The following is a 20,627-nucleotide window of genomic DNA, read 5'->3' on the forward strand; positions in this document are numbered from 1 at the left end:
AAGTCTCCAATTTACAATCTGCTACATGTGTGCAATTACCGAGACCACCAACAGAGAGAGAAAAATATTAATCCCCAGACTTTTGTTGGTCCCTGTTTAAAATGGTCACATGCCTTTCCCCGGCCCAGAGCCTCGGGTTTACGTGGATCTGTTTGTGAGTTTGGAGCACATCTGCCAGTATCAGATGTCATCCTTAATTTGTCTTGTCTCCGCTCTGCAAAAGCCATGAGTTTTAAGCCTCATGGCTCCCCTTTTCTGCGAATTTAGGCTTTTGGGAGGCTGCAGGCAGTGCAGGAGCATCTGTGTCCATCCAGGACACCCTGGAGTTGCCTCCTGCCAGAGGAGCAGGAGATGCTCCAACCTCCCTCTGTGGTCCTGGCTGCCAGTTTGTGCTAGAAGCTGGTCCAAAATGGAGATAAACCATGGTCCTTGGAGTCCAAGAGAATTAAAGTGATGCTGGAGCTGGTTAGATGCAGCTCCCCAGACAACTCTTGGTCACGACCAGCTTTCCAAGAGTAAATCTCAGCGGTGGCATGTAAACCCCAGATGATGATGCAGCCACCCAAAGTATTTCTATGCGTGGTAGCAGAGCGCTTTGTCTTTATTTTTTATTATTATTGTAGTTGTATCTCTCTTTGATAAAGCCTGCTCAGCTGCAGTTTCAGCTATCTTAGGTCAGCCTTTGTTTTTTCAAGCCGTGGTACAAGTGAGTTCAAACAATGATACAGCTTCATCTCTCTCAGTCTAATTGCCATACTTTTCCAGTTTATTAGTTTCCAAAGGTCGTGCCAAGCTTTTAAAATAGGTAGGCAGGGGAGCCTCGTCTCCTGCATGCCGCTGGCAGGCGGCCATGCCGGGAGGAATATTGTTGGCTGCCCCAGAAAGGGATTAACATGAAGGCATTTTTTCTGACAGTTAATTTTACATATCACAGTCCTTGTGACTACAGAGAGGCAGGGACGAGGGGGCAGCCGAGGAAAAAAAACCTGCCTCGATTTATTACTTGGGTATAAAAACATTTCAAGTAATGAATAAAATCCTAAAGCTGTAAATCTGGAGCTCAAAAACTAGGTGTGTAACGTGAAGGAGAACAATTTAAGCCTTTGCCTCTTTGGGAGAGGTGAGACATTTGGACTTCGTTTCACAGCCTGATTTTCATTAACCTGCCTTTTTTGGGTCGGAATTATGAGAAGTCAGGTCCTCCGCTCCCTGACTGTGATTTATGGCCATATTGTCAAACACGAGCACCCTGGTCACAAGAAATGCAAAATTTGCTGCCATGCAATGCCAAGACCCCATGAAATGCCCAGAAATAGCTGGTGTTTGCAGGAGCTTTGAACATCTTGAGTTGGGTCTGGTGGTGGCAAATTTTGGGCCAGAATCTGAAAAGTTTGGGTCCTTCTGAGTCTTCCCCTGGTGTGTTCATGGTTTTCAGAGATGAAGATAAGCAGGTTGCTTGTTGGTTTTCTTGCAAAATCAGTTTGGTAAGAGGGTAGTGGATCTGGCCTCTCCTTCCCAAACACACACTAATTATTTATCTGATTTATGTTAATGTTTTTTTCCACTATACTGGTGTAGATCTGGGGCCCTGTTTAATTTCTACAAAGATGTGCCAACATGCTAAATCAGAATCTAGTTTTTTTTTCTTTCTTATTTATCGAATTTTTCCATAAGTAACACTTCGAGCAGTGCAAGCTCTGCTTGAGAGGGAAGAGGAGGAGGATGGAGAGGCGCTAGCCTGTGGGCTGTCGTTCACACAGAATCCCAGCATGGTATGGGTTGGAAGGGCCCTCTGTGGGTCATCTAGTCCAAGCCCCCTGCCAAAGCAGGGTCACCCAGAGCAGGCTGCCCAGGACCTTGTCCAGGCGGGTCTTGAATATCTCCAGAGAAGGAGACTCCACAACCTCCCTGGGCAGCCTGTGCCAGGGCTCCGTCACCCTCAGAGTTCCTTGCTGTGGAAGCAGATTCCTGGTTCGAGATGCTTGGAGTGTGAAGAGCTGTCTCAGCTCTGCATTTGCCCCCTATTGCTGGTCTTGCACAGCCTCTTTGCCTGCCCGCTAATCTCCCTGTTGCGCTTCCTCCACAGATTATAACGGGAGAGCTCTACCGTGTCCACTACCTGAAGGAGAAGTCGCGTTCCTTTATCCAGAACCCCTACGTGGCAGCTCTCTACAAGCAGGTGGGCTGCTTCGTTTTTGGCTGCGCCATCAGCCAGTCCTTCACAGACATTGCCAAAGTGTCCGTCGGGCGCTTGCGGCCGCATTTCCTCGAGGTTTGCGATTTGGATTTCTCCACCATCAACTGCGCGAAGGGAGTTTACATCCAAAACTACACCTGCAGGGGAAGCGACAGCAAGGTCCAGGAAGCCAGGTGAGAGCCCGTGGGCGTCGAAGCGATGGGTTGCTGCCACCGAAATGGTGTCTCACACGAAATGCGTCTTGGGGTTTCTCTGCCAGCAATAGATGATTCAAACCCTGCTTTTTCTGCGAAGGCTGTGCTCCGTCTGCCAGTGACGGGCGGTTTCCCTTGGGAGCTGCGGGACTCGGCTGAATGATATGTCTTTTCCTTTCTCTTTCCTCCTGCACTATTGTTTTCCCGAGCGGTTGCTCAATGTGGGAGTTCACCCTAAGAGCTGAGCTCGTGGTGAGCATGTGGTGGAGCACAGGGCTTCTCCTCTGAGGAAGAGGCTGTGCGCTGGCAGGGCTATCAATGCCTCCCCTTCAAGCTCTATCGAATCCGTCGGATGCTCAGTTTTGACATTTCCAGGGGCACATTTCACATGTTGCAATTAAGCAACCGGAGAAGTTGCTCGTTTCTTATTTCTTTACGGTTTCCTGGTTGTTTGAGGCGAGACGATGAGTTATCGGGCTGTCCTGGAAATAACTGCTGTCCCATGAGTAGACCAGGAAGGGACGAACAATGCGAGCATCCTGCCCACCCGTTCGCTTTCTGCCTCGCTAGCGAGCAGGGCGGATAACAGGGGTTTAGAACCCAAAAGACTGGGGGTTGTGGTTCCTTCTGCTTCGGCAACCTCTCGGTAGCAGCAAGCAAGTCACCGTATTGCACGTAAAATTATAATACTGTGTGAGGAGATTATAGTGGCTGGTTCTTAGCACCTGCTTTGTTTTGCAGGAAATCCTTCTTCTCCGGGCACGCGTCCTTCTCCCTCTACACCATGCTGTATTTGGTGGTAAGTAACCACAGCCTCACTTGAAATTGAGCTGCTTTATCCCCTGTCCCCCTTGCCTAAGGTGCTCACCCACATTTGATAGCAGTAACGGAACGAGGAGCCTTGGAGGTGGGGAAGTCAGTTGAAAAAAGGAGCCTGAACTTGCTGGTGGTGGAAGGATCCACTCTCAGCCCCTGTGGTGATACTTGGGATGGAGACTCCAGGGGTGATAGCTGAGCTGTGCAGCTTTGGGATGTAGCCAAGGCCGTGATTAAATCCAAATCCTACTAAATCTATGGACAAACTGTGCAATTCTGTTCACCCCACGTTGTGGTTTCCACTGGGAGGAGTTTGGGGTGAGCCAAAGCACTGCACCGATGGAGAGGGAAGATGCGCCGTTGGGGGGGTTTAGGTTGGTCCCGAAATGTGCCAGCAGGAGCAGGTGGAGCAGCCTCTGCCTGCCTGGATCCGGAGCAGAGGGCTGGGACTTGTTTTTCTTTCTCAGTGAGAAATGGCTCTACCCTTCCTGCGCCGGGGCTGGGGCCGGGGTGGCTGCCAAGGTGCTTCCTTCCTGCCGGAGCTGGACCCGCACGCAGCCGTTCGGGAGCATCAGGAGAGGGATTTACATTTGTTTGTTGTGTTTTTTACAAAAATCATCATTTTTTAAAAAAACTCAAGGGAAAGGTTTCAGCTTCCTTTCAAGGATTTGTGTCCCCCATCTCTTGTTAGCTCAGGCTAGCAAGCGAAGAAACAGCATGGAGCTGATAAAAACATTAAACATAAACTTTTATCTGTCAGCAGTGCTACCCCCAGCCCTTTACCCTCTGAAAAGATAAGTTGTCGCTGCCCCTCCTGCCTTTTCAGCCTTGGATCCCCTCTCCCTGTGATCAAATTCTGTAATTTAATTGCTAAGCTTTCCAGTCAGTTGGGGGTGGCGTATTAAATTCTTTCTTCGTTTTCCCCCTTTATTAATTCCTGGAAAAACTTTTGGTTTTTTCAGTAAACATTTTGGCCGTTTCCTCCCAGCTGCGTTACAATGCAGAGCTGCCCCAGCGCTGCTCTGCAGGAGGCTCGGCCCCTCCGCCGCTGCCATCGTAAAACTTTGAGCTGCGTTTGGAAACCGTCGCTTGCGCCGGCATTTATTTATTTCCGAGGAGATCTGAGGGCAGTCAGATAAATCGGCCCCGAGATGCTTTGGAGCCTGGCATCCGGAAACAGCGAGGGCTGCCAGTCTCCGAGTCGGTGGTGGTTTCTCTCCAAATCCTCAGCAAGATTTGAGTTGTCCTTGCAGGAGTGTTTTTTTTAGGAGATGCTGCTCCAGGACCCTTTTTGGAAGCCAAGCCTGATGCTGACCTTTTGCACAGGATCGAGCCCATCAGGATAGGGGACAAACCTTGGGCAAGCGCTGGCCCCGTCCCCGCATCTCCACCCCGCTCACCTCGGCAGTGGCTGCCCAAAGTCGCCGGGGCTTGACCCCATTTCCGCAGGGCGCTGTGCAGACCGCGTTGCTTCATCAGGGTTTTTTCTGTGTTTTTCTGGAAAGCCAGCGGTTACGGAGCAAGGGAGAAACCAACGACAATGCCGGTGCCTGGGGGGGCTGGTGGCAGGGGGTGCGCTGGAGACCCCAAAACTGCAGCGTGCAGGCAACGTTCCCGTGGGATGCATGGAAGAACTGGCATGGCTCGTTTTTCAGCACTGTTTTGCAGCGATTCCCGCTGCCTGGATTTTCTTTTTAACTTTGCAGCAGGCTTCAAAAGTAGCACTAAGCTCCTGCGTAATGCTGCGGAGCAGAAAACTGATCTCTCTTTGCCCTTCCCCGTCCCATATGGGAGTGGTCAGGCTATGAGCAGCCTCTGTCCTTCTCCCTGCCTGATCTGGGACAACAGCCTGCTCCACTTATCCCTCTCCATGGAAAGTTTTTGATGCCCAGTCCCTTAAGAACTATTTTAATTCATTTTTTTCCTTGTCGCAAAACTTGGTAGCAAGCTCCATCTGACCAGCTGCTCGGTTTCCTTGTGCCTTAGAAAGTCAGGGGAAAAATGATACCAAGAGTTTGGTCATCAACTGAAGGGAGAGAAAGACAACTTGAGGCAAGACAGTGTGATGCGGTGCGTATCGGAGGTGCGGAAACTGTGATCTTAAGGATCTTTTCCAACCTGAATGTTTCTGCGATTCTAACTTGTGTCGCAGCACCCTGCTGTCCATCAGTCCGGCTCCCTGGCCACTGCCAGAGCCCGAATTAGAAATCTCAGAGTAAAAAGGAGGCTGATACAATACCCAAAAATAATTTAAAAAATGGAAAATAAACCCTGCCACCTTGCCCAGTTCACTGGTTGAGTGGGTTTTTGGAAGCCTGGTTGGAAACATGGCATCTACGAAGCCACCGCCTGCAGGAGGTGGGTTTGATGGATTTAATCAGGGCATCACCTCGATCAAAACGAAATGGTTGTTCTCCGGTGCCTGGGAAGCGAGGGCTGTGCCGCAGCAGGTTGCTGCTGGTGCTTTGGGTACTGGGAGTTTGCTGGGAGCCTTTGCAGAGTGGGGATATTTGTGGGGCTGAGCAAGTGCTGCAGACGCTTGGCCGATCAGCCATGTCCTGAGCGCATTCCCTGTTGAACAATACTTCATATTTCAAGGATATGTCACTTCCCGTCTTTCCTGGCGTTCCCTGGCTTTGCTGTTGGAGCCCATTTGGAATTACAGTGTTTTCAAGTTTGCCTCACCTGATGGAAACGGGTGCCAGAAAGCTTTGGTCAGTCTGTTAAAAGAAACCTGGATTCCCACGCGTCCCACGGGGCTTTGCCTGCGCCGTGGGGCTGGATTTGTCCAAGCCTTTGGTGGCCGGTGGAGGGGTGACCACGACTTCTCCGTCACCCAGCACAGCAGCAGTGCCCTGCAGTATCCATCAGGGAGAAGCAGTTTGGCCCTGGACTCCTGGTAGGAAAACGTGGATAGATGCCAAGCCCCGGAGGGCCTTGGGGGAAAAGTCCCAGGGAAAGGCACTTGCAACACAGTAAAATCTCCTGGGAATTAATTCTAAATGCTGTAAATTCAGGGCTAAGTTTCTCGCAGCCTTCTTGTCACCATGAATACCCAATTAACATCAGGCCTTTGTATAAAAAATTTAAAAGGGGAAATTACGCTTGGGTAATCCTCTTTGTCTTAATTTTCCTTGCTTTGTTGCTTCTTGGCTGAGCAAGCCTGTAATGCATATTTATAGCAGGCTGCGGAAGGAGAAGGTATGTACCAGCTTATTCCACACAGCCCCCTGGACCTGACCCACACCTCTTGGTTTTGTTTCACTGGACGTGGGGCGTCTTTGCAGAGAGTTGGGGGGGGCTTTCCACTCCCCTAGAGCATGTGAGACCATAGTGCTGATTTATTATTTTTTTTTAATGGCACAAAGTTGCCTGAAACCACACAGAGGATGCAGAAAGACTAAATTAATATCAGAAAAGCTAAATTAATATCCCTCAGCAATGCTGGCTGATTCTGGATAAGAGAGTGGTAAAACAGGGCAGATCGTGTATTTAATGTGCGTTCATGGATGAGGCTGAAGACTTCAGATAGAATGGGTTTTAGTGTGTACTACTCATTTTATATAAAAAATTGGAGATGTTGCTGGTTTTGTGTATCTGGGCAAGCGTGAAGCTTTGCACTGGGGTTTCTTGCTGAAGGGTGGAGAAGGTCCCAGTGCCCTCATGCTGCTGAGTGATGATGTGCCCGTGCGAAGGAAACTCCGTGGTGGTTAAGGACTTGGAGTCAAGTTTAGCGGTGACCTAAGTGAATAAACTGGAATTATATCAGAGGCCAGGGCCGAGGTGTGAACTGCATTGCTGAACTGATGGGGTTATTCCCGACAGGGTGGGAGGATGCTGTACACGCAGCGAAGGCAAGGAGGAGGCAAACAACACATCCCTTTGGTGCTGGGAGGTCTTTGCCCTTCTCCTGTCCTTGTCCCCTGGCCAACTTGGTGCTAAAAGCCAGTTCTGCAGTTCCCCTTTCTCCAGCTGGCTTTGCCCAGCCAGGACAATGCATTATGCCGAGATGGGTTTGGGTTTGAGGGGGTTTTGGTCCCATGTTGCTTTGGGTACCACTCTGCTTGCAGATGGGGCTGGGGCTGGAGGTAGCTTCAGGTCAGGCTGTCGGAAGCAAGACCAGACAGTCAGAAGCAAGACCAGCCATTTCCCAGAAGGAAGCCTTAGCTGTGAGTAAGGGATGTGGTTGATGGAGTTCAGCCTCGCGGCGGGAAAGCATGTGAGCAGGATGGGATTTCTGGGTGGCAGAAAGCCCGGGGAGGCTGGAGGTGATGCTTTCAGCCTGTGTTCCCCGCCAGCTCCTCCTCGATGGCTTTGCTTGGGGGTTGCGTGCGGCCATGGGCTGTCCCCACCAGCACGGTGGAAGTCCCCTGGCAGAAGTGTGGTGTGACGTCCTTCAAGCCATCTGCTTTGTGGTAACGCGATCTCTGCCAGGAGTCAGTGGACAGGAGCTCCAAATAACTCCTGCTCTGCACAATTCCATTTCATTTCACCCACCCTTGCTCCTGTTGATGCTCCTTCTGACTTTTGTTGCCCTGTGATGGTCTGTGGTGGAAATAACCCCAGTTGTAGTCTTGCTCCTCCATCCGCTCCCAAGAAGGGCTCCCTCCAGCCCCACATTCCCATCCAAATCTGGCAGGCCTTTGCAGGCAGCACTTCAGATTTGCTCCCAGGTTTCAAAAAAACCCATCAAAACCAGGTTTTCAGACAAATTGCCAGGAACTTCCCATTTTTTAGTAATAGCACTAATTCCTGTTTTAGGGAAATTGTCATCCTTTCAGCCCCCACGCCCCTCTTTTGCTTTTTGACCTTCTCTTATTAGCTAGGTTTCTCTTTCATACTGAGGGCAGAGGCAAAGTTTGGAGCACCCTGAGGCTCGCCTCTAGAGCCCTGAGGGGGTCTCAGCACCCTGATGTTTGAGCACAGTTTTCAATGCGCTGCATGCTGACAGTATGCCTATGGAAGAAGATAAGTGTCATTACCCTCCTTTTTTTCTTTATTTCTCTTTGTGAACAGGGAATTACAGAGTAATTTTTCCTAAGACTTTCATTGCGGTAGTAAAAGCAGCTCGGTTGAGATCCTTACGCTGCTCGTGCAGTGTCCGAGATGGATCTGTTCGGGTGGGTTTTAATCCTCCAAGGTGCCCAGGTGTGGGCACGAGTCGAGTGCTGGGGACTGGGGGCGGCACCCAGCACACCCCCCCCATGGTGCCACGCTGCCTGTGCCCCCCTTTTCCAGGGCCAAAGCGTGGAGATCAGGCACGCTTTTCCGAGCTGGGTGTTGGGTGGAGCGAGTCGGTGTACAAACACATTTATTTTTTTGATCGCTTCAGCATTGAAAGTGTCCGCTTTCTAGTGTGTCCACACTCAGGGTTAGCTTTTGATTCTTGATTTTTAATTGATACTTTGCTTCCTCAGCTCTAGATAACCTGTCTAGTCCGAGCTTGTGGGATGGAATGGTTTGAGGGGATGTCAAGGCTGCACAAAAGGGACAAATATCAGGTTATTCAGCAGCAGATTTCTTAAGGGGTTTGATGTGACAGAGCCTCAAGACTGAAGGTGTTGGGTTTCAAGTCTTCCTGGTAGAACTAGGAATAATAGTTTATAAGGTACAATACTTCGAGCTAATTTTGCTCTGCAACAACAGACTGGAGCCTGAGTTTTGCACTGTCACATGGACTGGGCAGAGACTCTTGAACGTGAAAATAATCCGGAGCTTAAACCACGGCAGTAGAAGCATGTTTGATTATCTTTTGTGTGCTTTAAGAATGCTGCTCTCCGCAAACGCTGTTTTTTCAAGGGACATTGTCTCTATGCTGAGAAGTTGCATTTAAAAATATAATGTCCCCAAACTCGCTCTATCACCACCTTCCCTGAACACTTCCCAGGAGTATCTTGCCTGCACAGTTTATTCTCGGTGACGGATCACTGGGTGCACAAATCCCATGGCAATGAAAATTCAGCCAGCCTAAGCACTGCAAACTAAAAATGCAATTCCTTGCTAGTGAACCGCATAGATACCTGCTTGCAGGATTGCTGTTAAATCACTGCCAGTGACTGTGCGGGATGGGCTTGTGCTATTTTACAGCTCCAGCTTTTAAGCCCCGTGGTGGCTGCATTTTACCTGGAGGGAAAGCACCTCCTCATTGCTGGTGGGTTTTTTGTTATTTTTTTTTAATCCTCCTGGGCAGAACATGCCTTTTAATTTTTACAACGATGATCGCTGTCTTGTTTTTCTCCCAAGCGTGGAAATTGTCTGTTTCTAGAGGAGCAGCGCGGTGGTCTGTTTGCTGGGCGACGTCGGCGTGGGTTTGCTGTGGGGGTGCGGGGAGCTGTGACTCGTCCCGTAGCATCGCCTGCACCGGCGCGGGGCGTGCGCCGCGGTGACGTGGCTCCGTTCCTGGACCGGGGCTGGTTTGTAGATATATTCCCCAGAATCGTAACGTGCGTTAGCCGGCGCCGAGCTGCTTTGGTACTGCTCTCTTGCATGTTAATTGGCTAACAATTTGGATAATTTGGAGCATCTGCTCCATTCACATGGCATGATGTTTCATTTCCTCTGAAGAGCCCAGTGTGTGTTCTTTCCAAAAAGGGGTAAATGTAATGTTTGTGCAACAGCCAAACTAAATTGGCCAAAATTATGCTTCCCCCTTATCAGCTTTCCAATTAATTCCACTTTTATAGGCAAATGGTGTCATTAAGTTATTTGTGGTTTCAGGGAAACGGGCGAGAGCTTCATTCCCTTTTATATCAAGGCAGTGTGAAGTGCTCTGAGTGTGTAAAAGGAATTGTAAATGGGTGTTAAACCCCTTTCCAGCCCTCTGATGTTGCAGAGTCCCACGAAGCAACGCTGGGCCTGACTTCCAGCGCTTCATTTCAGAACAGGCAGAAAATACCCGCGGCAGCTGAGCCCACGGGCGGCGGATCCAAGCCGCGGGAGCCAAGCGGTGTTTTCCAGGCGCTTTTATGCACTTGGACCCACCGAGTGCTGCTCTCCTCCCCAAGCCCGGAGGCTGCTGCGGCGTCCCTCCCTTCCCGCAGCCCGGCCCCGCTCATCTGCGGGCAGCAGGCTGCCGTTTTCCTGTCCTCTCTTCCCGCCCGGCTTCCCGGTTCCCACAGGAACCAGCCATGCCCGCCAGCCGAAACGGAAATGGGCCCAAGATAGTCATTGGGGGGGGGACGGGTCAAGGGACAATGTCCATTTGACGTCATGTCAGCTTCGTCTTTTTGGGTCAAGGCGGGACCTTGCTTTTCCCTCGCTGGCTAGGGGTGACTTCCCGTGCCGTGCGGTGGGGCGGCTGTTCCCTATGCCCCTGCAGACCCCGGGGCTCGGGCTGGGAGACGTGACTGCCCTAGTGAGGCCCCATCTGGAGCACTGTGTCCAGTTCTGGGCTCCCCAGTTCAAGAAAGATGAAGAGCTACTGGAGAGAGTCCAGTGGAAGGCTACGAGGATGATGAAGGCACTGGAGCATCTCTCCTGCAAGGAAAGGCTGAGGGAGCTGGGCTCGTTCAGCATGGAGAAGAGAAGGCTGAGAGGGGACCTTTATAAATGCTTATAAATTTCACAAGGGTGGGTATTGGGAGGATGGGGCCAGACTCTTTCCAGTGGTGCCCAGCGACAGGACAAGGGGCAATGGGCACAGTCTGAAGCAGAGGAAGTTCCATCTGAACATGAGGAAGAACTTCTTCCCTCTGAGGGTGATGGAGCACTGGAACAGGCTGCCCAGGGAGGTTGTGGAGTCTCCTTCTCTGGAGATATTCCAGAGCCGCCTGGACAAGGTCCTGTGCAGCCTGCTCTGGGTGACCCTGCTTCGGCAGGGGGGGTTGGACTAGATGACCCACAGAGGTCCCTTCCAACCCCTACCATTCTGTGATTCTGTGATGGCAACGTCAGAGGATTGGATTTTCACATCCACGTCATCAGCAGTTGCGGCTGCATCTGGAGATCCTTGGGGCTTCTCTGGAGGTGTGGCATGCTGCGATGATGCCTGGTTTTCTTTCAAGTGATGCCGTGGGTCCTGTGTGCCCCAAATTTGGGACCTTGCTTCTGTTACGTACTGAATAGTGGTGGGGAGGAATGTCCTTACTCAGCCCAGTGTGATGGTGTGGGTGACCTTGATGGACTTAGTGACTGAAGTGGGGCCAGGGGGTGAGCTGGGATACAGAGGGTCCCAAGCTCCTGGCCCTGGCTCACCAAGGGAGGGCTGTGCCCGCCTGCCTTTGCCCTCACCCCCTCTATGGGGTGAATCCCACCCGCTCCGCTCCCCTCTAGCAGGCATGGTGGTCTTGGGTTGACGGTTGGATTGGTGATCTTGGAGATCTTCTCTAACCTTAATGATTCTATGACTCTCTGCACGAAGGAGGCCACACGTTTGAAAAGACCATTCTTCTTATTTGGCAGGTCCGCTCTTCATGAGCCACCGGGGTGCAGGTGCCCCATGGCCAGCCCCACAGAGCAGTGGCTGCCATGCGTGCGTGTTTCAGGTGCAGCTTCTCCTTTGCTGCCGTGAAATTAACACAACCTTTTCTGTTTTCCTCTCTTCTCCGCAGTTTTATCTGCAGGCCAGATTCACGTGGAAGGGAGCCCGCCTGCTCCGACCCCTCCTCCAGTTCACCCTCGTCATGATGGCGTTTTACACCGGCCTGTCCCGCGTGTCGGACCACAAGCATCACCCCACCGACGTGCTGGCGGGCTTTGCACAGGGAGCCCTGGTGGCTTACTGCGTGGTGAGTGCGGCAAACTGCGCCAGGGATGCCGGTGGGGGTCCCGGGGGGAACGGGGGGCACCTCCCCAACCCACGCTGCTGCCAGCTCACGTCGGCCGCCGTTACAGCCGGGGACGGGGCAGCGGGCAGCGTGCTGCGAGGGCTCGGTCCGGCGTCACCCTTGCGTGACAGCGCGGGCAAAGCTCGTTTCCAGCTGGACCGTGGCTCGAGCAGGGCACCCTACCAGCCCGAGGATGGGCACGCAGCGAAGGAGGCTGCACCCACTGGTGCTTCCCCTCCCCGTGAGCAATGCCGCTGCCGTGCCGGAGGGGTGAAGCAAGCCTTGTCCCCACTGAACAAACAGCATGCGCAGCGAAAAATGCAACGTTTAGGGGTTTTTTCCCCATCAGCCTTGAGCTCTGGGAGACTCCTGGGCAAAGGGCCCCTCACCCAGGCACGCCGAGAAGGCGTTCGGACAAGGGAGAGCTCTTTTCCTGCCACTGTTGCTAACGAGCATTGGCTCATTTGCAAGCCTTTCCCCTGGGATGCGAGTGGGGAGTCTGGGGCGGTTGGGATTATGGCTTTTCCGTGCACAATCCAGCCAAAAGCGGTGTCCTGGGAGCGGGAGCCGGTGTCTGCCCGGCGGGGGGGGGCCGGCTGCCTCGCTTGGTGGTGGGTTTTTAATGCGGCAAAAGGGCTCGTGAGAAAACGGCGAACAAAAGCCGTGCCCGCTCGTCTGCGGCTGCCGGGCTTGTTCTCATGCAATTTACTTTCCGAAGAGTGAGCTGATTGCGCAGCCCTGTAACTCGAAGTGACACATGTCAGTGTTTTAGAGTAGGCAGGGTGGGGGGCACCGGGGCGGGTGGCTGCCTCGCGTGAAAACAGAGGGGGTGGGGGTGATGGTCGTTCCTGTGTCTGTAACTCCTGAAACCGAGATTTTTAACAGCTTACTGCTTTCTTGGCTTTGATTTGGGGTTTGTTTGGGGTTTTTTTCGACTGATCTAAAAAGTAAAGCAGCGCTGGAGGCAAGGAATTAAGTTTGCAATGTTATGTTTTGCAAGGAGAGAAAATAGGTTGTTTATGTACTTTCCATTCATTGATAATATTCCAAAGCCAAGACAAAAATGTCATTGTTGGGAAGTTTTAATGAAGTATTATTAACTCTCTGAGCCGTAGCTGTTAGGGGTTGGACTAGATGACCCACAGAGGTCCCTTCCAACCCTTACCATTCTGTGATTCTGTTGGGTTTTACTGGTGCTTGATGCCAATGTCCCACACAGGGCCAAGAAATTCAGAGGGGGAAACGAGAGAGAAGTGTGTGTGTATGGCTGTGTGCTGCTGCTGTAACGCCTGCTCGCAGCAACGGCGTCATGGGTCCTGTGTCCTTCACACCAGTATCGTTAGGATGTTTCTCCAAATCCTGGAAATCTTTTCCTATCCCAGTGGTGGCAGTGCTGGTAGCCCCAGGGAGAAAAGGCCCTGGGCAACGTGGGGAGCAATGGAGCAGCTTGTCTCAGTCCAGGTGCTCGAATATGTACCACGTGGGTTTGTCGAGGCACCAAGTGCACATCACCAGTCAGTTTTACAAGGGAGTATTCACCTCTCCGTGTGCCTTCCCGCTTGGGCAGCGGGATAACAGCAATACAGAGGGGGAGCAGGGACCAGGCGATCCATCTGTGGATCCCAGCGGTGGTTTCAGAAAGACAATAGCTCTCCGGATGCTCCGGCCGGGCGTCCGGATGCTTGCTGGCCAGGACGAGCAGCAGGGCTGGCCGTCCCCTCCCGGTCCTCCAGCAGCTGGAAGCTGTGCTGGGAAGGGGAGGCTGCGGCGGTGCTGGGCTGGTTTTCCTGTGTCGAGGTAAACCGACATAGGAAGCAGCTGCCTGGAGCCTCACAGGCAGGCTTGGCTTCGCCTGCAAGCCCGGGGCAACCGGCGCTGCTCTTCCCAGCCGGCTCGTGGAGGGGACAGTTGTCTCCTCGCCCTTTGCAGGCATGGCTTTGCGGCTGGGGACATCTCAGGCAGCAGCTTAAAACCTGGGCAGGGTTTAAACCCAACCCTGGTCCCGTTTCATCAGCTTTCAAAGAACCGTTGGTGTGTTCTTGTTCTCCCAAACCTGGCTTTGGTGGCGTGAGCTGTTGCCTAGGAGGGGCCAGCAGACTCTCCTCACTTTTGGGAGGTGGCAGCAAGGGATAAGGGGAAGAATTACAGAGTCACTGAATCATTTAGGTTCAAAAAGACCTTTAAGATCAGCAAGCCTAACCGTCACCCCAAAACTCCCTGGAGTTTGCATTCAGTGTAAAGTTTAGCAGCTTTTTGCTAAAACAACTGGTGTAGAAACTGCCAAAAAGGCCAATGGGATCCTGGGGTGCATCAAGAAGAGTGTGGCCAGCAGGTCGAGGGAGGTTCTCCTTCCCCTCTACACTGCCCTGGTGAGGCCCCATCTGGAGCACTGTGTCCAGTTCTGGGCTCCCCACTTCAAGAAAGATGAGGAGCTACTGGAGAGTGTCCAGCGGAGGGCTACAAGGATGATGAGGGGACTGGAACATCTCTGCTACGAGGAGAGGCTGAGGGAGCTGGGCTTGTTTAGCCTGGAGAAGAGAAGGCTGAGAGGAAACCTAATGTATACTTGCAAATATCTGAAGGGTGGATGTCAGGAGGATGGGGCCAAGCTCTTTTCAGTAGTGCCCAGCGACAGGACAAGGGGCAATGGGCACAAACTGCAGCAGAGCAAGTTCTGTCTGAGCATGAGGAAGAACTTCTTCCCTCTGAGGGTGACGGAGCCCTGGAACAGGCTGCCCAGGGAGGTTGTGGAGTCTCCTTCTCTGGAGATATTCAAGACCCGCCTGGACAAGGTCCTCTACAACCTACTGTAGGTGACCCTGCTTCGGCAGGGGGGTTGGACTAGATGACCCACAGAGGTCCCTTCCAACCCCAACCATGCTGGGATTCTGTGATTCATTCTGTATCTGAGCAATTACTGGTATACCCAACTCTGGGATCCAGCTCTCGTGCATGGGATGCTCTGGAGCAGAGGAAGGGACCTGGACATCACCTCCAACCCACCCTGGGTGCTCCCAGGCACCCCTTCCCCCAGCAAAGCCTTGAAGAGTCTGCTCTGGTGATAATCAAGGGCTTTTAAAATACCCTAGTTGTCAGGCTGGAACTTTCACAAGTCGTGGGTTTCACCTCCGAGGGCTGCCGGAGCTTAAATCCAGGTTGTGCCGCAGCAGATGCATTTGGCCTTCAGTGCCTGAAATAACAAGCAGAAGACATTAGTGTCAAGCGCTTGCAGCTGATGAAACATTCGGACTCGGATCCGGGGTGAAATACAATGAGGATTTCTTAAGTGGAAATAGTTTTTATGGATGTTGTGGGCAGCCTGCTGTGTGCTGTGTGGTTTGTCTCATCTGATGGAGAGAGAAAAAGGGAGGCGTCGGAAGGATATGCTCCTTTTGCTGTTGCTCTGGCTAGCTCAGATGACTTGGTTTAACCTCTCTGTGTGTGATTAAGGATTTCTTCAATATAACAAAAAGGAACAGGAGTTGTTAAGGGGCAATATAAGACACTGAATTGCTTTGTACAATATGCGCCCAGTCTGCTGCTATCAAGTTTTCTTTATGGGTGGAGAGCACCTTCTACAGGAAATGGAGCTAATCCAACTGAAAAACTTTGCACGTTTATTAGTCCTTTTTTGTGTTAAACAGTTCAAGCATTAGGAGGATTTAACACACTGTTTTAACCCCCAAAGATCACGTTTCATGATTCCTGTAAGTGTTTATATAACCTCCAGCCACGTTAAAGTGAAATACGGTTTAAAGAGAAATGAAACCTCTTACCCAGTCTCTGAATTAAACCCTGAAAAGCAGTGAGCAGCACAGTAAAAGCTAAAATACCCAGGATGACACTCCACCATAACTCATTCCTGTCCAAAATAAGGACCAGACTCGGTGTAATCCCCATATGCTTCTTGCACTCAGCAATCTCCTCCCATAAATTGATTTGTCATGGCTGTCTTGGTGCAGAAACTGGACATCTTTTTGATTGAATCCAGCTCCCCGAGGTGGGCAAATGAGCGAGATGGCATCAGAAATGCACCAAGCCAGCCGAGCGGGGGTTTTGCAGTTATTAACGACCCAAAAGAAAGCCATTGCCAGAGCAGCTCAGCGTGCTTTTACACGGTGATGCTGCAGCAAGAGGCCAGACTCCAGCTTGAGAGCCTCGGCGGGTTCAGCTGGATCCTCTTATTTAACCAAAGGCACAAATGCTACCACTTGGATGCCCTGTAAACAACTTTTATCAGCTCTGTTACACAACTAGGCAGCCAGACACCAACACATGCACCGAAAAAAAAGAGCTGTTTTATATGTCAGCTCCTTCCCTGCCTTTCCACGGAGCAATAAAAGCCGAGCAACAACAGCTCAGCTTCCTGCATCCCCGCTTAGAATGGTAGGAGTAAATTGCCACTTGTGGCAGGTTCACTGTTCACCTCAGCTGCGTATCTGCAGCTAGTCATCTAGGATGACTAGAGCTGCTGCGTAGGGCTCTGGGTAGCTGAAAAACGTGGAGATGCAGAGGGGAAAACCTGCGTTCCCCTCCCGGTGTTTCCCAGCCTGGGCGTGCTAACCTAATGTTACTCCTTTGAGCACCTCGGACTTATTTTTTTCCCCACGTTTTGTCTTATTGCTTAAATGTCGCATCTGAGTACTGTGGGAGAAAACTCAAAACGTGCTATTAATTCCTACAGCTGCTCCTCCCGGGGCTTCGGCTCAGCAAACCCACTGCTTGGTCCCAGTTACGATGCTTGAGGATGCCTGAGATGAGCCAGCAGATTCGGGCTGGCAGGGGCAGTCGGTGGCAGGACCGAACTTTGGGGCTTTGGTGCCAGCCAATGGAATGATGAGTCCTCACCACTTTTTTGCCCCATCCGGAGGATCTGCGCTGTCTGATTCTTTTCCCTTCTGGCTTGGGGCTGAGGGCTGGCAAGGGAGAAAGTGGCCTGGTCCTGGAGGACCGATAAGCTTTGTGCAGTGGCTGCCAAGGGAGGATGTGGAAGTTTCCTCCCAGCACTTTGTTTCTTATTGTGTTGCTACCTCCTGAAATTGCCAAGCGCTGGCTTTTTCGCATCCGGGAGAGGGGTTACATCACGGGATATTCAGGAAGAAGCAGTCAGGAATAGCTCCTCCTCTACTTGGGCTTTGGCTTCAGGACCAGACCCCGGCTCTGTACCGGCGCCTTGGTGGGGCAAGAAGAGAGCATCACTCACCGTTGACTCATTGCTGATAACTTGGAACACAGTTTTGATTTGAAAGCTTTTAATTGCTCACCTGATGTCTGGCTGAATGAATTGTTTCACGCCGACTCCGACCCTAAAGCCACTCGCCATGAGTTGAGCCAGCCCTGCGGAGACCTTTGTTGTTTTATTGGAGTGTGGGCCGTGTATCTGTTTCCTGGCTTTTCAACCCGTTCAGCAGAGGTTTGGGTGTTGCACTGAATGATTACGCGGGGAGAAATGAGATTGTTCTGTCATGTTTTTACGCTGTTTTTTTGCAAGGTCTGAGCCTTTTTCCGTATCGTACAGAAAGGTGGTAGGAGGTGCTTGGCATTGCACGGCGTTCGGTGTCATGAGCAGGCATTCAGTAGCAGAAAAAGTGCTGCTTTTGCAGCTTGAAGATACGTATATATTCTGTAAACCCAATTTTTGAACAGAATGTCACCCAGTGTGGCTAAGTTTGACTTTTTCACTTATCCCTACAGGTCTTCTACGTCTCAGATCTCTTCAAGCCCAAGACAAAGACTTGCCTGCCTCCACCGCCCATCCGGAAGGAGATCCTCTCACCTGTGGACATCATTGAGCGAAATAACCATCACAACATGGTGTAGACCTTTCAGAAATCGGATGGGTGTTTGTATTTTATTTTAAATTTTTTTTTTTTTTTTGGCAAAAAAATGACTGCTGACAGCAACTACCTGCTGCTCTCAAATCTCATCAGACAGTAGAATGTAGGGAGAGACTTTCTTGCCCGACCAGTAAAGTCTTACTCTGTGGTCTTTTCAACTTGAGACATTTGGATGAAAGGGGTGGTGGTCAACTAAGTCAAAAGCGACAGTAAGAAAGAAAAACAAACAAAAGCCGAACAAAGAGAGGTGCCGGAGTTCTGGATGTGCAATTGGTTTGAGTGTTCATGTTCTAGTGAACGCCAAATTGTTCATAGCCTAATGAACACTAAGGGAATTTTGGAAAGCTGGCCATCTTAGTGTTTTTTACTATGAAGATTTACAATGCCTGCGAGGGAAACAAACGAAAAAACCAACTCATGACTAAATTGTATAGCACTATATATGAGAAACAGCACTGAGCCAAGATCTGGGATTGGTTTGTAAGAGTTGCTTTTTTCTCTTTTTAATACTAGATGATTTTTGCCTCCTCTGTTCCATACTGTGACTTAGTTTAGAAGAAGCTTGCCCAGAAAAAGATCTCTGAAGGGTCTCTGATCACACTACATACCTTTAACGAGCAGTCCTGAGATGCGCAGTGAGGCTGAATAACTGCATCCTCCACACGGAGAAGCCACGTTTCTCCCTCTCCGCTCGCTCCCTGGCGAGGGCTCATCCTGCCTGAGCCCCCGGGCGAGCGCAGCACCCACAAATGGCCCTTCATGAAAAGAGCATCCTCCGCGTCCCGGCCATCGCCCCCCACCCTTCCCCCCAAAAAATCGCAGCAGACTTTCTGCGCGCCCGCGGGAGCTGGCGGCTCGCAAGCGGGTAGCGGCGGCTCTGCCGAAGACGCGTTCGCACTACGACCTCGGGGCTGAGTCCCGGGCAAACTTTTATTCTGCAGTTTTGGGACGGGCTGCTGGGCGGCACGTCCCAGCCTGGGTGTCAGTCGGTTTGTGCATCCTCCCCTCCTCCTCCTCCTCCTCCTCCTTCTCCTCCCTTGGGCACCCGGTGTGTGCCACGGCAGGTACCAGGTCCTGCGCTCCGCTCGGTGACACCGGTGGTAAATCAGTTGTGCCTATATCGAGTGTGATTTTTTTATTATTATTATTATTTTTATTTTTTTTGCCCGGAAACCACAGGTTCTTGGTTTGCAGCCCTTTCACAGAGCGCGTTTGCAAAGGGAGCCCGCAAAGCATGCAGAACGGCCATTTGCACATCCTTCTTACAGAATCCGTCCTATCATTTCAACTATAGCAAGCTATGATTTTTTATATATAAATATTATATAAATAATGTATAAAACCTTAAAAATTAACTATGTAAAATATTATTTCTGAAACAATTTTAGATATATCCACTATGACTATAAACTGTGTCCTGACCTGTGTTATTTACATTTTGCTGCTTAAAAAAGCATTGAATTAATTTTTTTATAGTCGACTAAAATATTGTAGTTCTGTGGTAGTAATATTTTAATGAAAATAACTGCAATTAGAGACATTTGTATAAAAAAATCATATTAAATTGTCTGTATTTTTGTAATGTTCCATTTTGTAAAGAGAAGAATATTCAAAGACTTTTGTAGAATACAAAATTGAAGTTTGTATCTGCGAAATTATTGCTGTATAAATGTGCTTTTTAAATAAAAGCTCATAACACAACTAAACATCCCGGTGTGAGCTGGTGTTCTGCCTTTGGGTTGCCAGGGAGCTAGGGCCCTTGCCTAGCAGGACGACTGGGGGTGACCCTTTGGGATTTGACGACACACGAGGGCTGTGGATCCAAAGGACCCGATGCCACGGCGGGGGGCGTGCGAGAATCACAGAATCACAGAATGGTCAGGGTTGGAAGGGACCTCTGTGGGTCATCTAGTCCAACCCTCCTGCCGAAGCAGGGTCACCTACAGTAGGCTGTAGAGGACTTTGTCCAGGCGCCTCTGGAGTATCTCCAGAGAAGGAGATTCCACAACCTCCCTGGGCAACCTGGGCCGGTGCTCCGTCACCCTCAGAGGGAAGAAGTTCTTCCTCATGTTCAGACAGAACTTCCTCTGCTTCAGTTTGTGCCTATTGCCCCTTGTCCTGTCGCTGGGCACCAGTGAAAAGAGCTTGGCCCCATCCTCCTGACACCCACCCTGCAGATATTTGTAAGTATATATTAGGTCCCCTCACAGCCTTCTCTTCTTGAGGCTGAACAAGCCCAGCTCCCTCAGCCTCTCCTCGTAGCAGAGATGTTCCAGTCCCCTCATCATCCTCGTAGCCCTCCGCTGGACTCTCTCCAGTAGCTCCTCATCTTTCTTGAAGTGGGGAGCCCAGAACTGGACAGAGTACTCCAGATGAGGCCTCACTAGGGCAGTGCAGAGGGGAAGGAGAACCTCCCTCGACCTGCTGGCCACACTCTTCTTGATGCACCCCAGGATCCCATTGGCTTTCTTGGCAGCCAGGGCACACTGCTGGCTCATGGTCAACCTGTTGTCCACCAGGACACCCAGGTCCCTCTCCGCAGAGCTGTTCTCCAGCAGGTCCTCCCCAAGCCTGTACTGGTGCGTGGGGTTGATCCTCCCCAGGTGCAGGACCCTGCACTTGCCCTTGTTGAACCTCATCAGGTTCCTCTCTGCCCAACTTAAGAAGGTCCCACCGGCTCCGGCTGCAGATGGTGTGATGGGGACACACGTGGGTTTGCATTGCGCTGCGCTCTTGGCTCTGCCCAGTCTTTGCACACATGCCTTTTTCTTGAGGGCATCCGTTTTTCTTCAGCGCTATTATAAACTTTAAAGAATTT

The 20,627-nt window shown here is 51.1% G+C and overlaps 1 protein-coding gene across 1 annotated transcript in view; it reads left to right on the plus strand.

Annotated features, from left to right (window-relative positions):
- The window catches only part of PLPP3 (phospholipid phosphatase 3), a 48,115-nt gene extending 28,643 nt beyond the window's left edge, over positions 1-19,472 (plus strand). Inside the window, exons 3-6 of the mRNA XM_075424422.1 lie at positions 2,087-2,370; positions 3,133-3,190; positions 11,757-11,933; positions 17,667-19,472. Coding sequence (XP_075280537.1) covers positions 2,087-2,370; positions 3,133-3,190; positions 11,757-11,933; positions 17,667-17,792 — 645 coding nt within the window. The 3' untranslated portion in view covers positions 17,793-19,472. The remainder of the gene's footprint in view (positions 1-2,086; positions 2,371-3,132; positions 3,191-11,756; positions 11,934-17,666) is intronic.
- The last annotated feature ends 1,155 nt before the right edge of the window (positions 19,473-20,627 follow it).

Source organism: Opisthocomus hoazin, chromosome 6 (genome assembly GCF_030867145.1).
Source record: "Opisthocomus hoazin isolate bOpiHoa1 chromosome 6, bOpiHoa1.hap1, whole genome shotgun sequence".
In the NCBI taxonomy this organism is placed as follows: Eukaryota; Metazoa; Chordata; class Aves; order Opisthocomiformes; family Opisthocomidae; genus Opisthocomus; species Opisthocomus hoazin.